Source organism: Nyctereutes procyonoides, unplaced genomic scaffold (assembly GCF_905146905.1).
Source record: "Nyctereutes procyonoides isolate TBG_1078 unplaced genomic scaffold, NYPRO_anot_genome, whole genome shotgun sequence".
Classification (NCBI taxonomy): Eukaryota; Metazoa; Chordata; class Mammalia; order Carnivora; family Canidae; genus Nyctereutes; species Nyctereutes procyonoides.
Window position 1 is genome coordinate 67,278,508 of NW_026575142.1, and position 16,332 is coordinate 67,294,839.

General features: G+C 44.7%; 1 protein-coding gene across 1 annotated transcript in view; it reads left to right on the forward strand.

The window, feature by feature from the left end:
• Positions 1-16,004, forward strand: part of TMEM212 (transmembrane protein 212) — a 32,541-nt gene extending 16,537 nt beyond the window's left edge. The window contains exons 4-5 of the mRNA XM_055307779.1: positions 12,121-12,376; positions 15,919-16,004. Of these exons, the coding sequence (XP_055163754.1) occupies positions 12,121-12,376; positions 15,919-16,004 (342 nt within the window). The remainder of the gene's footprint in view (positions 1-12,120; positions 12,377-15,918) is intronic.
• Positions 16,005-16,332: the final 328 nt, after the last annotated feature.

Consider the following 16,332-nt stretch of genomic DNA (forward strand, 5'->3'; position numbering starts at 1 on the left):
GAGAGAGAGCATGAACAGCGCCAGGGGGCAGAAGGAAAGGGAGGAACAGGCTCCTCGCCGAGCAGGGAGCTGGACACAGGCTCGATCCCAGAACCCTGAGATCATGACCTGAGCCAAAGGCAGATGCTTAACCAACTGAGCCACCCAGGAGCCCCTCAGTCTGCTATTTTCAAAGAAAACTTTATTCCATTGGAGAAAATTAATAATCAGAAGGGAGGACTGTTAGTAGCAAGGAGTGGCACTTGTGCTAAGCCATGCGGATGTGTCGCTGGGGTACACACATGTACGACCTTTACTCTGCTAGCTCAGGAAGTGATACGTGCCAACAACGTTACTCAAGCAAGGTGGTGTGAGAGTTGTGACAGATACACAGGTCGCTTTAAATAGCTTTAGAAAAACAACTTTCTTTGCTCAATATTCAATCTGTCGGGGCACCTGAGTGGCTCAGTTGGTTAAGTGTCCAACTCTTGATCTTGGCTCAGGTCATGATCTTAGGGTCGTGAGATCAAGCCCCAAGAAGGGCTCTGCGTTGGGCATGGGATTTGCTTAAGATCCTCTCTCTCCTTCTCCCTTTGCTGCTCCCCATTTGCACTCTCTCTTAAAAAAAAAAAAATTCAATCGCATATCAGACCAACCAATTCAATCTCATATCAACCAGTTAGTCCTTGTTGGTTGTCTTTTTAAAAAATTATTCAAGTATAAGTAACACACAGTGTTACATTAATTTTAGGTGTATGATATAATGATTCAACTATTCTATACATTTCTCAGTGCTCATCAAGAAAAGTATATTTTTTGTGCTCTTGGTCCCTCTTATCTATTTCATCCATTCCCCCACCCATCTTCCTTCTGTATATTTGTTCTGTGTTTAAGAATTTTTTTCATTTGTCTCTTTGTTTTTTCTGTTTCTTAAATTCCGCACATGAATTAAATTGTATATTTGTCTTCCTCTGATTGACCTATTCCCTTAGCATGATACCCTCTAGATCCATAGGCGTTGCTGCAGAACTTACCATTATATTTCTAAATAAGTAAGGAACTTCAAATTCCAGTTTATTTGCAAAAATATTGCTCTAAATATTTTTTTCTCTTATTTCACATAACTACCCTAGTGTCATGGGTGAAAAGGAAGCTACTACTTAAAGCAATAGAATTCCTAGGTACTGGATGGTAATTAGTACCTATTGGGCAAGAGGAATATCTTGTGTTCACTATTATGTGACTTTCCCCTTGTCACCTCTTGAGGAATATGGCTCCAAAGCCCCCAAATACAACATTCATTATTTATTCTTGCCTCTCAGCATTTATTGAGCATATATTATGTGCCAGATATCGTGCTGAAGGTTAAAGGTAGAGACAGAAGGATGAACAAGGCACAGTCTAAGTCCTCCATTGACTCATCGGGACTGAGGGGAAACGTCACCTGGGCCAGGAGGACCTAGAGCTCAGATGAAGAATAATGAGATATGAACGAGGCAGTGCTAGTGGGCACGGAGAAGAGGTGATATGTTTGAGAGATGTTTAGAAAGTAGAATCAGCAGGACTTAGTAGGAGGTAGCGTGTGAGACAAGGAAGGAGTCCAGGGAGATGTTAAGTGGTTTCTTGACCATGAGAGACAAGAGAGGGTGATTGGATTTAATGTGTGAGTCCTACTCTTGTCGTTTAGGGTTAATTCAGTTTCATATCTCATCATTAATAATAAGCCATTTTAAGAACCTAATAGGTGTCAAGAGGATTTCTGCCCGGGATTGTAGCCAATGAGGTACTGAAGCTTGCCACCGGACACCCCATATCAGATACAAGTGATACCGTGCTCTGCGTTCATAATAAATCTAGTGCTGAAGAGCATGAACTGTAAGACACTTTAACATATTAAACCACTAGGCCACATTTAACAACTTTTCTCTTCTTCTACTGACGGTCCCATGGCAAAGATCACCAGTGAATGACCTACCAGTGAATGCCAAGCCCAATGGAGTCCTTTCAATCTGCATTTTCCTTGACTTCTCCACAGCCTTTGAAACTATTAACCACTTTCTTCACAAAATCCTCTCCCCTTTGACTTCCACACACCATTTGCTTTACTTTTCTTCCTTTTCCATGGCTTTTTCTTCCTCAGTCTATCTGCAGGCTCCTTTGCTCTGCTCATTCCTTATAGGCTGGTGGCTTCAATTATCACCTTTGGGCTGATACCGCACACATCCATATTTATCTCCCAGTCCCTTCTCCTGCCCTATCAAGCTCTACCTCGGGCTATTTTCTGGACACTCTCCTGGGTGTCCCACAGACACATCACATGGAGCTGATGATCTCCTTGTTCCCTACACCTGCTCATCTTCCTATATCTCCAGCTCAGTTGCCAGCACTCATGCACTCAGGACAAGCCTGAAACCTGGAGTCGTCCTTGACTTCTCATACCTGACTTGATCACCATGTCCTGGCAACTACACCTCTTAAATATTTATTCACTGTGTCCCCCTTTCTCTGTGCTGACTGGGATGGCCCTGGTTCAGCCCTCCCTCTTCTCACACTCAGACATCTTTGCTTCCAATCTTGTCTTTCTGAAGAAGTATCCTCCACACAGGCTCTAGAATGAGCTCTCTCAAGTTCAGATCTGCTCTTATTACTCCCCTGTGGAATAACAGTAAGAGTATAAGTAATAAATATTATCTTATTCTAATAGCATAAGTAATAAATATTATCTTATTACATCCTTCTGTGGCTCCCCTTAACAATCAAGATACAGCCGAGCTCCTTCATGTGACGTTCATGTGTGTGCAGCTCCTCTCCAAGAACATGGACTGACTGAGGTGAGCAGAAAAGGTGGGACTGAGAGCGTGGGAGTCAAGAGTAGCGGAGTGGCAGGTTGCAATACTAGCTGTCACTTTTATGGCTCCCTAGCCATTGCTAAAATCTTACCTAAATGTCTATGTCAGGACTATTTCAAATTTAAAAATAATTCACACATCACGGGGGAGTTTACTGTGGTCATGGAATCCAAGAAGAGTCTCCGGGAAAGGCTACAGAGAAAAAAGAAGATTGGAATTTCCATTCCAAGGAACAGTGCCTTATTGAAGAAGCATTGGGTTCAGCATTATTTATGACACACGGAGAACCTGATACGCCACGGTACTTTTAAAGTCAGACAGTTTGATGTGTAATTGTTTCCTCCAACACCTACCATCTGAGCGGCCCTGAGCAAATCAATATTGAACCTCTTTGAGCCTAAGAGATAACACGTACCTCACATGTTGCCAAATGAAATGACATAAATACTAGTAAGAGACCTACATGAGCTTGGCACTTGATAGTTGCTCAAGAAATGCTTGCTTTCTTCCCTTTACTTCTAATCAAATTTAAATTCTTGGCTCTCATTTAAAGATTTTTAGAAAGCACCCTTTAACCTTCTGTTAATTTTCAAAAAACCCCAAACCAACCCAAACCAGACAAAACAAATAACAAATGACCAAAAAAAGAAATTCAACTGAGAGATCCCTCACTTCCTTAGACAGTCCCTGCCCACAAAAGTAATGGTTCTTCTGAATTGTTTTATGCTTATGCCAGATGTTTTATTACACATATATTTCTTTTTTATATCTCTCTGCTATCCCCCTCCACCAATATCACCAATATTGTTCTCTCTGGTGATTCCTCTTAAATCCTTAAGTGGTACCATGGTCCTGTTACTTGAGTCATCCTTCACTGGGTTCCTGTGACATAAAAAAGGCTAAATTAAATGTCAGAAGTGACACTGTATTTTCTTTGATAAATTGTAGAAATAAACACTACTTTATTTTTTTTCTTCCTAGGGTCAAAAGAATGGACAATAAATTTGAAGCTGTGTTCCTCTTAAATTTGTTATATTTGTGGCCATTATTTTGAAATACTTGCAAAATAATTTTTATCTCCAAACTTTTTTCTCTATGTTCTTATGAAATAAAAATTGAGATAATTGTACATTGTAGCCCTTTTAGATTGTTAACCCTGTTTTTTTCTGATTTACATATTATGATTTTAAAAATAGAAATTTTGGGACCCCTGGGTGGCTCAGTGATTTATCGCTTGCCTTCAGCCCAGGGCCTGATCCTGGAGTCCCGGGACTGAGTCCTGCATCGGGCTCCCTGCATGGAGCCTGCTTCTCCCTCTGCCTGTGTCTCTGCTTTCTCTCTCTCTCTCTACGTCTATCATGAATAAATAAATAAAATCTTTTAAAAAAATTAAAAAATAGAAATTTTACCATCATTGTCACAGAAATTTTCAAATCTAAAATATAAAATTTTCAGTGAATGAATATTTTCTTTAAATTCCCCTTGTCCCTGTGTGGTGTTTTATTAAACTATAATTCTAAATTACCTAAAACCATTTTTCTCAGCATTTCTTCAATGCCATTACCAAGGCAATTGTAGTCCTTCAAACACAATTAAAACATGGAATAGTAGCCATAATGAGAAGGGCCTTCTGCAGGGAAAGAATGACCCTCTCTCCTGGGCTCTCTGTAGCTTGTCTACGGCACTCATGACAGCTTAATTGTTAGAAGGGACATTAGTTATCCTCTAGGCCAGCTTCTCATCACATGTCCCAAGATCTAAATGCCCGGATAGTTGAACCATTCCCAAGAGGCAACCTCATTCATTCCACTGTTGACTGTCTCTAAAGGGAAGAGGTCTAGAGGTGCCCAGCTGGCTCAGTTGGTAGAGCACGTGACTCTTGATCTTGGGGTTGTGAGTTTAAGCCCCATGTTGGGTGTAGAGATTACTCAAAAATAAAATATTTTTTTAAAAAATTGTAAGAGGTCTTTCTTAATCTGGCCAGAGATTTGCTTCTTGTACTCTCTATGTCTTATATTCTTAGTTTTAAAAGATTTATTTGAGGAAGAGAGCACAAGAAGGGGGAGTAGCAGAGAAAGAGGAAGAAGCAGACTCCCCAAGGAGCACAGAGCCCCACACGGGGCTGGATCCCAGGACCTGAGATCATGACCTAAGCCGAAATCAAAAGTCAGCTGCCCAACTTCCTGATCCACCCAGCCTCCCCTCTATGCCCTTATATGTCTCTATGCCTTTAAGCCTGCAACTCTTAATAGTACAGTGCCGTGGTTTTCAAGAGTGATTCCAATGCCAGCAGCATCAACATCATCCAGGAACTTGTATGAACTGGAAACTTAGGGGTTGGGTCCCAACAGTCTGCATCTAGAAGCCCTCCTCCCACTGATCCTGATGCATGCTGAAGTGTAAGAAGCACCCATGGAGTGTAGCAGAAAGTGGGTGGGACCTCAGAGTGAGAAACATCTGGATTCAGATCCTGGCCCTCTTGCGGTTTTAGGCAATAGCCTCAATTCCTCCCTGGTCCAATGGTACTGATGAGGATAGCTTACTCCCAGGCTTCCTGCGAGAATTCAATGGCACTGGGGATCCCTGGGGGGCTCAGTGGTTTAGCGCCACCTTCAGCCCAGGGCCTGATCCTGGAGACCCCGGGGTCGAGTCCCACATCGGCCTCCCTGCATGGAGCCTGCTTCTCCCTCTGCCTGTGTCTCTGCCTCTGTTGTGTGTGTGTGTGTGTGTGTCTCATGAATAAATAAATAAAATCTTTAAAAAAAAGACTTCAATGGCACTATAGAGGTAAACCACACAGCAGAAAATCTAACACAACTTAAGCACAAAAATAGTGTCTAGTATTATTGATTCGATTCAGCACGTTTATTAGATGCCTTTGAATATCAGTCTCTATAGACTCCATTCATTTGAGAATACGCAAGTACAGAATGAACATTTTAGACATTTCATGAAAAATATGGTATTTTTTCAGAAACTAAATGACATGTTCCAGAACACACAGCTCAGTCGTTGGTGTCTGGAAGTCCTGTAGGTGCCACCCAGGCCTCTGCTCTTCAATCGACGCATGCTCATCTGTCACCTAATGAAGCTGTGAGACGTCTAGTTCTGGGCCTGGTGATTACACAAGTAGGGATTTAAGTTTTAGCAGCAGACTGTCTGAATCAATCTCAATCTTATTGGAACATATCCACCCAGTACCTAGTGCCCTGGCTATTTCTTAATTTACTCCCATTTTCCTTTCTGATTTGTATCCCTCTCCGTTCTGAGAGGGTTTAAGATGATCCTTGGACGTTCTATCAAGACGTGGAGTTCCGGCCGATACGGCACCCACTGTGGGACCAGTGAGGTGCAGTGATTGCTTCCCAGAACTTCTGTGCTCAACCAAATGTGCACGGTCCTGAAGATCCCAAACTGATGGTAAGGAAGTGGTCTAATACCGAGTGCTTTGGGCTAACCGGAATCCCATGATAACGTGCACAAAATTATATTCAGTTATCAAGAAATATGTGGGGTTCTTTCTTGCCCTTGCTTTCACAAAGAAACGAGCATTTTGCTATGCCCTCACCGGGGAGAACTAAATTGTTCACATGCCAAAAAAAAAAAGTCTGCTTTACAGGCCTTGTGGAAGGAATAAGGCACCTATACTTTCAGACAGCCTGTTTCCAGTTGTGTGTGGCTGGTGATATTACTGGACTAGTGACAGAGGCCAAGGCAAGAAAATAGACTGGGTTACTTATAACTCTTTGAATGTGGACACATCAGCTTGTGGGAAGGAAACTATTTAAAATGGGGCTTAGGGAAAGGGGGAAAAAAATCCCCTTTCTCCATGAGATTCTTCCGCAGTGCTGTCATGCAATCTTGGAAACCTCCATAGAACAGTGGATCACTCTTATTGGATATATGCAAATTGTCTGAGACCCAGTGGTTTCCTGCCAGGCAAAAACTTATAATAACAGAGCAAGAATGCAATCCGAGCCCTTGCTCTCTGAAATCCCTGAAAGAACAGAGTCGTTCTTGACAGGGCAATTTCAGCCCTTGACATTCCAGGAAATAGCTTAATAATGTCATTTGGGCTGGGGTTGTAACCAATCCGAAGACATGGAGACACAAATGCCGTATGTAAGATTTAAAATATCAGCTCAGGAGCCATGATTCATTTTCACAGAGAGTTTACAACAAAAACACCACCACGACACAAACCAAGCAATGCATCCTAATTAAATTTTAACGTTGTCCCCACTAATTAAACCCAACATGGGAAAAAGGAAGGGTTTCTGCCGAGAAATTACAGACACATCCTGAAGATTGTTTCTTTTCCATTTACTTTCCTAGGTACTAGGTCCATGTCAGATCCAGGATGTGACGCCCAAACAAAACTGCTTTTTGATCGTTAATACGTGTGCAGAAGTGAACCCCACCCTGGGGCCTCAAAGGTCTTTATGAGACCCACTGGCCTTTCCATTTCAATGTGTTTCATTTTCTCTGGGTGCAGCACAGCTGAAAAAGGTTGCAAGACTCAGGTTAAAAGTCAGGAAGCGGATCAGGGCCCCACACTATGACATCACTTTCTTACAATGCACTGATGCAATGACATTTCCTACAGGAAAACGATTCGAGCTGACAGGCGGCCTCGTTCCCTGCAGTGGGAAGTGTCAGGGCTCCCTCGCTCCAGCTCCTGCCTCCCTTCCTCCTGCCCCTGGGCTGGAGCTTCTCAAAGGTCAGGGGGAGAGAGAGAGAGAGAGGAGAGACACAAGCCACTTTGATTTTACGACAGTCCTGCTAGGTTTAAAATGAAGGTATGCTAAAATTTAGTTGCAAAAATTGTGGAATATCTTAACTGTTCAAGCAATTAGCGCTTTCAAACAAAACATACATAATTTTGCCATTTACAGAACAGTTGTTAGATCTACTATTAAAAGCGACACATAGGCAGAGCCCCGAGGGATGATTGTACATGCTGGTCAAAGGGAAGAGCAGGGATTAAACTCTGGCTCAGTCTCCGATTGCCACACCATGCTTGCTGGTGCAATACTAGGTCTACCTTTTTCTGATTCACACACATGTGTTACCACCAGTGACAGATGGTCTTGTAAGAGACACAGGTTTAAGTTGAATGATGAATCCGTCTTCTGCTTTCGATCCTGGGTGTCTCTGTAGCTGTAGGTGTAACATCTTGCAGAAGAGTCTACAGAAGTGCAAATCTGAGGACCTGCCTGATTTCAAATTCTGGGCAAAGGAGTCTCCTGGCAATATCACCCCAGCACACAGAGGGCCTTTTGAGGGGACTTATAAACAAGGGCTCCCGGTGAGCCCCCACGGGCTGTGTGAGGTACATGGCTTGGTGAGTAGAGGCTCTGAGCTAGGTGTCAGGCTGGCCAAGTAATTTTACACTCAGATTATAACCCCGTAATGGCACTACTGGCCTCCAGTATGATAGTCATTGCTCTGGGCTCCCCGTGCAGCTAGAACTGCTCCAGGTCTTAAGATCGATTTAGAGACCTGAATCAAGGCAAAAATTTAAGGGCTCGTACCAGTCCTGGGACAACAAACTGTCCTAGCTTTTCCATCTGTGGCCTTGTAACTCGGCTCCTGGGTTCCTGCCAAAGGTGAATTCAAGTGCCTGGGTGCCTGGGGAGTGCCGCCTGCAACTGAGCCCTGATCCCTTGATTCCCTTACAGTGCCTCTCCTAGAGACCTCCGGGCGGCCCCATAAACAACAGAATGAGGAGTCCAGGCTTAGAACCTTCTGTCATTTTTCTTCTGCTTGTCGCCCTGCTTGGATCCTCTCGGGGGCTAGTGGAATCTGCTAACAGCTTCCCGATGCTTCCTTTGCCCATCTCAAAACAAAATTCATACTAAGTCACTTTTACGGCGGAGGAGAGTCAGCAGGGGAAGTTTCTCCTACAAAAGAATCAAACAGTTATGACTTGAGAAATGTGAAGTCCTGGTATCCATGGCGGATTTGGATGCCGGAAGCAATGTTTCTAGATGTTGCACTAGGTTTACCAGACAGATTTAAGCTTTCTGTGGCGGTTGAGTGGATCCGTGGCAGGGAGGCTTAGAGGCATGGTTTACACAGCGCCCCAAAATGGGAAGGGCTTCTATAAATCATTACACGGTAACTGGACGCAGTGACGAATATGCCTTCTCTGGAAAAATTAGCAAACATCTGAAGGGCTAATCCATGTCTTTAGGATGATTCAAAACACAAGCATAGTTGTCACACCTCTTCCTCATCACCCTCTGGGTGTTCTCTCAGAGGTATGCGGTCTTCTTAAGTGAGTAACTATTTCCAATGTCTGTTCAAAGTATCAGTGGTTACAATCTGGGGAGCATGACATGCCTAGAAGAGAGTATAGAATGTAAAGTGTCCGAAATTACTGGGGTTTTACTACTCTGCCCAATTTGCATTCTTATACTATCTAATCACTCCCTTTTAAGGACTCATTGTTTCCTAGAGTTAAACTCACGAGGGAAAAAATGGAATTTATTTCACATTTTGTACATTTGTAGAGTCACAAGATCTGGGATCTGCATTTTTCACCATTTGAGTAAGCCTTCTGCTTGCCCACACATGCCACAAGTGTCATTTCACCTGAATACACGGCTCAGACTTGCTGAAGACTCTACCCTTTCACCTTGCTCCGGGCGAGGAGAAAGATCAAAGCTTCCTCTACTTTTTAGGGATGACCCCTTCTTTGTTCTGAACACTTCTCACATCTCCTATTTGTGGAAGCTTCTGCAAAGACGGAATTCCATAAATCTGCTTGGTATACATGCAAGACTGTCGTGGCCCATTAGGCCTCCTAGAAGAGGGAACTTACCTATGTGGATAGATTCTCCCCTTTACAATGGCTCTTTAAAATCGTAGTATTTAAAACACATGTTTTAGAAGAAAGAATTGTCAGAATTAGATTTTTTTTTAAAAAGGTATTTGTAATCAATAGGCTATAATGATAAGACTGATATAGAACAAGGGGGTCTGCCCTGTTGTCAGGTCTGCCAGGAACTAACCAAATGACCAAATGGCTTTCTGTATTTATTTGTTGATTTTATTAGTTCCTTTGGGTTGAAGTAGAATATAAAATAAACCATGGTATATTGTTTCACTTTGTTCACTCACTTATTATTGATTAAGAATACACGGAGTGACTGGCAGAGGACAAGGAGCAATGACTTGGGAAATTAAATCTCCTAGTTCAGGAAATAGAGATGATTCAGAAACAAACCCACAAAGACTATGCGGGTGCAATACTTTCCAGGCCTAGGACTGAAAAGCCAATCATTTCACCTTTCTTGGTCTTAGTTTTCTCATCTACGAAACGGAGGAGCCAGACTTCATTGCACGGACCCTTTAGCTCTAAAAGTCTGGGACTAAAATAAATATGTGCTGAGGCTAAAAGCAAATTGAAAAAGTGCAAACCCTCACAAGCCTTGTTTGGCGAATATCCCAAGGGAGATAAGCTCAGATCCCAATTATGACCACCGATAGGGAGATGGGTGCTATAACAGACGCAGTGAACAACCGGAGGAAAACTATGGAGCTTGGCCATAAGTAGGAGAAAATATCCAAATGGAGAGGACAGACTGGCCCAGAGGGAGCCAGGGCAGAGAGCTGTAAAGCAGGATGGGGCTAAGTGCACTGCAGGTCTCAGATCAATCAATCAACAAGGATTTTATTCTACTCGGGTTACTTTATCTGTTAAGGGATTCTTAAGGGGGCGCCTGAGATAACATGGCCAAGGATTATAAGCCATGCTAAGTATAGAAGACTGCAAAAATATCCTAGCATCCAGCTCTCCAAGACCAGCGGAGGAAGGGCATCTGTAAGTAAAAAGGGCTTAGAAAATATTTTAAGAATGCTCTGAGGTTCAGCTTCAAACAGAGGGTCCTGGCTAAGGACGGTGAAGAAACAGCAGCTACAGGCAGCCGGGGGACGGTACCCCAAATGGACTGAACTCTCCTTCAGCAAAGACTTGGGACAACCACCATTTGGGAAGGGTGTCCCCAAACTGCCGCAAGCAACGAGGCGGACTGCCAACCAGGGAGGAATCTCCACATGTCCTCAAGACATAAATGGCACTTTGCTGTCATAGAAAGCTTTCCCACAGGACTCATTTCTCTTAGAGATAGAAAAAGACTCCGCGCCCCGCCACGCTGTGTTCTCTTCCTCGGTGGGAACGAGGGGAGGCCCCCTCCTCGCCCTGTTTGCTCTGCTTGCTGGGAAGCTGGAGACAGAACTGAGACTCCATTTCAGGACTTCCACTTCCATTTCTTTTCTTTTTTTTTTTTTCTTTTTTTAAGATTTTATTTATTTATTCATGAGAGACACAGACAGAGAGAGAGGCAGAGACACAGGGAGAAGCAGGCTCCATGCACGGAGCCCAATGTGGGACTCGATCCCGGGTCTCCGGGATCAGGCCCTGGGCCGAAGGCAGATGCCAAACCACTGAGCCACCCGGGTGTCCCTCCACTTCCATTTCTAACCTACGGTTTTAAAATGTGTGACTTTAAAATAAATAAATAAATAAATAAATAAATAAATAAATAAATAAATAAAATGTGTGAACCTCTGGCCTGATCTTTGGCGCTTAGCAATTCTGTGAGAGCTGTATCTTTAATTCCGTGCCACCTCCGTCATCCATTTATTTCACAGATTATTTAGAAAGTATTTATTACGTGCCAGGCACGTCCAGTCGTTTCGGAGGGCAGGTGGAATGTGGCTGTGGCCTGGCCGTCAGGAGACTCTGTCTCTGGCTTGTGCTGTGTTTAGGTCTTAGGGCTTCGTGTTTATATTTGGGATACAGTTCAAGCATTTGCCAGATGAGCCAGGGTTCTGGGACATATAGCTAGTTTTCCTAATAACTCACTCCATTTCATCTCAGTTAGGAGTGGATTTTTCCCCTGAGGGTCTTTGATCCTACAGCTGCAGACATTCTGGCACCAGGGAGCCTTAGAGGTCAAGGCTCCAGGACACACAGAGGTCAATGAAATCAGGGGACATCTTAGAAACCGCTGACAGCCAACGGGGGTGAGCACTGCGGCTTCCGAGATGGATGGATGGATGATGTCATCTGTGGTATAAATAAGTGTGTGCTGACTAAGCTCTGACCGGGCCCCAACAGGTGTGTTCCGGAACAGTGCGCCTTGGAAAAGACCCTCGAGGAAAACACAGTCAATATGCTTAATCCAAGAAGTCTTCTTTTTTTATGTCAGACTCCCCAAAACTGAGCACAGTGGAGTACATAGGCAAGGGTGCGAACTTGAGTTTCAGCTTCCCCGCTCTGCAGAAGAAAGGAGCTGGACTTCCCAGTTTTCTAGCCCCTTCTCGCTCTCATCACCCGGCCCCCTATGGCCCGGTTCTCCGTCCAGCCCTTTGGCTCCACCTCCCCGCCCAGAGAGTCACCATTATCATCCTCTTCGGAACTAATAAAAAGCAATATGCAAACAAGTACGGTGGTGACACGGGTGTGATGGCAACACTGCAAGACAAGCTTGAGACCTACCGGAGGATTATTGAGCCACGGCAAAGACTTACTGGATGTGGTCGCTTTTCAGGATAGTCATTTCCTTCGTAGCATATCCCAACCCAAGGCAAGCTGTTCACACCGAGTCTTACTGGGCACGTATCATCGTGCCCACGGTCACCTATTAGCACAGCAGTCTGTCTAGAATAAATGTGAAAAGAATCGGGATAACTTGTGAACTTAGGAAGAGGTTTATAAACATTTTTATTTCATATCCGTGATTTATATATAAAACAAACATCTGAGAGCATAACAGACACAAATAAAGGGAAGACACAATTTCTGCCCCGGAGAACTTACGATCCAGCAGAAGCGCCTGAAGATGTAACCAGCATGGTGTGCAGAACATTTTAATAGATTCAGTGATATTTGAAATACGTCCGTATGAAAGCTACACATTCATTTATAGTGAAATATCAATATTGAGTACTATCCCCTATGCTAAATGCCGACCAAAAATGATAACAAAGATCATTTATACCCTTTATGCACTTTATACCCTTATCATCTAATTAAAAGGATACTCATTCATTCATTTATTCATTCATTCTGCAAACAATTACTGAGTGCTTACTATGGCAAAAGCACAGTGATAGGCATTTTGGAGGACAGAGGCATGATTTCCTAATGATTCCTGTCTTCAAGGATCTTAAAATGTAGTGGCAATTTAGAGGAAACAGCTAACAAAGCAGCATGGAAAGGAAGCATCAGTGAAGGGCTAGAGAACACTTCCAGGACAGAGTAATTACAAGCCCAGAGGTTAGGAAAGCCTCCTAGTGGAGATGGCCCTGGAGCAGGGAAGATGAAAAGCATTTTAATGGTGGAGACAAAGGGGAAGGTCATCTCAGAAAGAGAATTCAGTGAGAACAGAGGCATGAAAATTAATGTATGTGCTGGGAATAGCAAGTAGCCTGGTATGGCTGGAGCATGCTATCCAAAGAGAATAGGGTGAGGCGAGGCCAGGAATTTAGGATGGAGCCGGCACATGGAAGTCCTCCGATGCCACAATCTTAAACCTGCTGATCCTATGCAGCTAACAGCAGGGAGTCAGGAGAGGCTCGTAAGGGTACGAACAAACAGGGGCCTGGACAATGCTCGATATCAAACATGAAACTTCTGTAATGAGCTACTGCTGAAGAGGAATTAAGCAGGGTAGAAAAAAAGAGTCTTCTAATTCGGAGATTCAGGGGCTACAGGGCAACAAGAAGAAGTCTTGTGTGGGATGTATGGATGCTCTTCACCTAGCCAAGTCCAACACATTCTTTAGATATCAAAGTGAGCATTTCTTCCTCAGGACAGCCTCCCTGCGCCCTGGTTGAACCACGTCTCCCTGCTGTGGAGCCACAGAGATCCTCGTACCTTTTCCTTCACAGTCCTTCACAGGGTTTGTAATTGCACACTTGCCTTCATTTGATTTATGTGTGAGTCCCTCAGTGGGCTGTAAGCTCCATGAAGGCAAGGGTTATGCGTTTGTCTTCGATTTTTCTGTAGGCTACTCAATATAGGTGACCCCGAGGGACTGAAATGTTTGATGAATGAATAGAAGGAAGGAAGGAAGGAAGGAAGGAAGGAAGGAAGGAAGGAAAGAAAGAAAGAAAGAAAGAAAGAAAGAAAGAAAGAAAGAAAAGAAAGAAAGAAAGGAGGAAACAAAGAAACTTGGGAATAGGGATCCCTGGGTGGCTCAGGGGTTGAGCATCTGCCTTCGGCTCAAGGCGTGATCCCAGGGTCCTGGGATCAAGTCCCACATTGGGCTCCCTGCATGGAGCCTGCTTCTCCCTCTGCCTGTGTCTCTGCTCTCTCTCTCTCTCTCTCTCTCTCTCTCACTCTGTGTCTCTCATGAATAAATAAATAAAATCTTTTTTTAAAAAAAGAAATAGGGGAATAGACACATTGTTGGAGAAGAATAATGAGAAATAATACCTGGGAACCTAGAAGTAGGTGCGGTGGTTTTAAAATACGGCTGCAACATTCTTTTGACTTTGCTCTCCTTGAGAAGTGGGATCGATAGCCTTTGCCCTTGAACTTGAGCAGCCTTGCAGAAAGCAGTGAAGATGATGGTGCGTGATTTCTGAGGTTAGATTGGAAACTACTTGGTTCTCTTACTACGCTCGCTCTGGGAGAAGCCAGCTACCGTGCAAAAAAGTGTGGCCACCTCGAGACCACCAGGCCCAAGGAGCCATCTTTCTGGACCTTCTAGTCGACAGACTGAGCTCAGCTCTGCCAAAAAAAAGATGAGCCAAGTCGTCTTGAACCCTTGAGACCATCTCATCTGCCAGCTGAGTGCCTTTGAGTGGTCTTAGTAATTGCCTCAAGAAGCAAAGGAATTGTCCAGCTGAGCCCAGCCTGAATATCTAACTCATAGAATCTTCTGGACAATAAAGTGGCTTTTGGTTTATGCCAATTTGGAATGATTTGTTAATAGCAGCGGTGGCTGGCACATCAACCAAAGTCTCAGTGGAATCCTCCCCAATCTCCCCCCCCACCCCCCCATGGAGGAGACCAAGACCCAGAGACATTAACTTGTTTAACCCTGTTTCTAAATCGGCAGCAGTAACGTGGCCTATGTGGGAACTAATCCTCTGACCCCCAGGCCATTGCCTTTTTCTTTCTAATATATGATAATGCATTGGAAAAATTTCTGTTCAGTCATATGCAGGTCCAGAGAACAACTCTTTGTCACGTCGTGATTTTGCCCCCACGGTTGCTTTCTTCCCACTGATGATTCACGGATTAGCCAAACTCCTTGATGTATCAACAAAAAGCAAACTGTGGCCTCCTACGCACGGAGCTCACCCACGCTGCGGCCGATTTGGACATTTGAGTGCGGCCACCTCCCAGTTAGAGGAAGAGGCCTGTTCGAGAATCCAAAACACAATAACGTCTCTTCTCAAGTCCGTGGCACTCGAACTCTTACTGCCTCCGTTTTCAAGGCCGTCAGGTCCAAATTCACCGAAAGAGCTTTTCTGCTGAAAGAAAAATGCCGCCTCTGAATATCCACCTTTTCCTCCGCAGACGCTTGCTTGCTGGTGATTGATTAGGGACAAGCTGCTTCCTGTTCCTTTTGAAAGTTAGATTCTTTTTCTTTTTTCCTTTTTTTTTTTTTTTTTTAATTCTTCAAGTGGAGGAAGAATTCCTCATGTCTTGGCCCCAGGGCCACTTCGTTAAGGCTACTGTCCAGGACAGAGTTTGGGTATTTGGCGCTGCAGACTGATGCCTCCCAATAGCACAGAGGGAGAGGGTCTGTATCTGATGTCAGCTGGGCACGAATCCGAAAAGCAAATAAGGAAGAGCGGCTCATGCAGGGGAAGAGATTCTTCTAGATTTTGGGACTCTGCCGCTAAACCTGAGAAGGATGGAGACATTTTCCCCTGAAAAACATCACAGACGCTAATCAGCCTTTCGTAGCGATGATGTCATTATGTTTTTAAGAGACACCGAGGAAAACAGCGGACCAACCCGGCGCGTGTGCCCTCCACGAACCGTAGCTCAAGGCGAATCGTGTACACGGATGGCTCAAAAGCGAATCATGCTCCTCTTCTTACCTTTTTTGTGTCCCTGCAGCGAACCCCGTGAAAACTCCAAGGGAAGAGAGCGTCGCGTGCAGTGTTGCTCAGAATGTCCCCTCGTCGCAGCTTCACAGATTCTAGCCCGTGTCAGCCCCTGGAAACCCCCGGGACAGATGCACAGGGCGCCTGAGGAGGTGATGCTGGTGCTCGAGGCTCTCGGTGGCCAAGGTCGGGGCACGAGTCACCTCGATTTAACCCAAAGTGGAATCAGGCCGCTTGCACATGGGGGGCCGCAGGGGCAGCTGCAAGGGGGGCAATCGAGGCTCCCAGCTCCAGGCCCTGGCTCTTCCCGTCACCCTCGGTGCCGCTTGGCACCTGTCGCAGGTGGGCCCGCATCCCGGAGGCCGATTCCGGGGCTCTCGGGACCCAGGCCGGGCCCGATGCCCGCTGGCCCCCCAGGCCTGTGCCC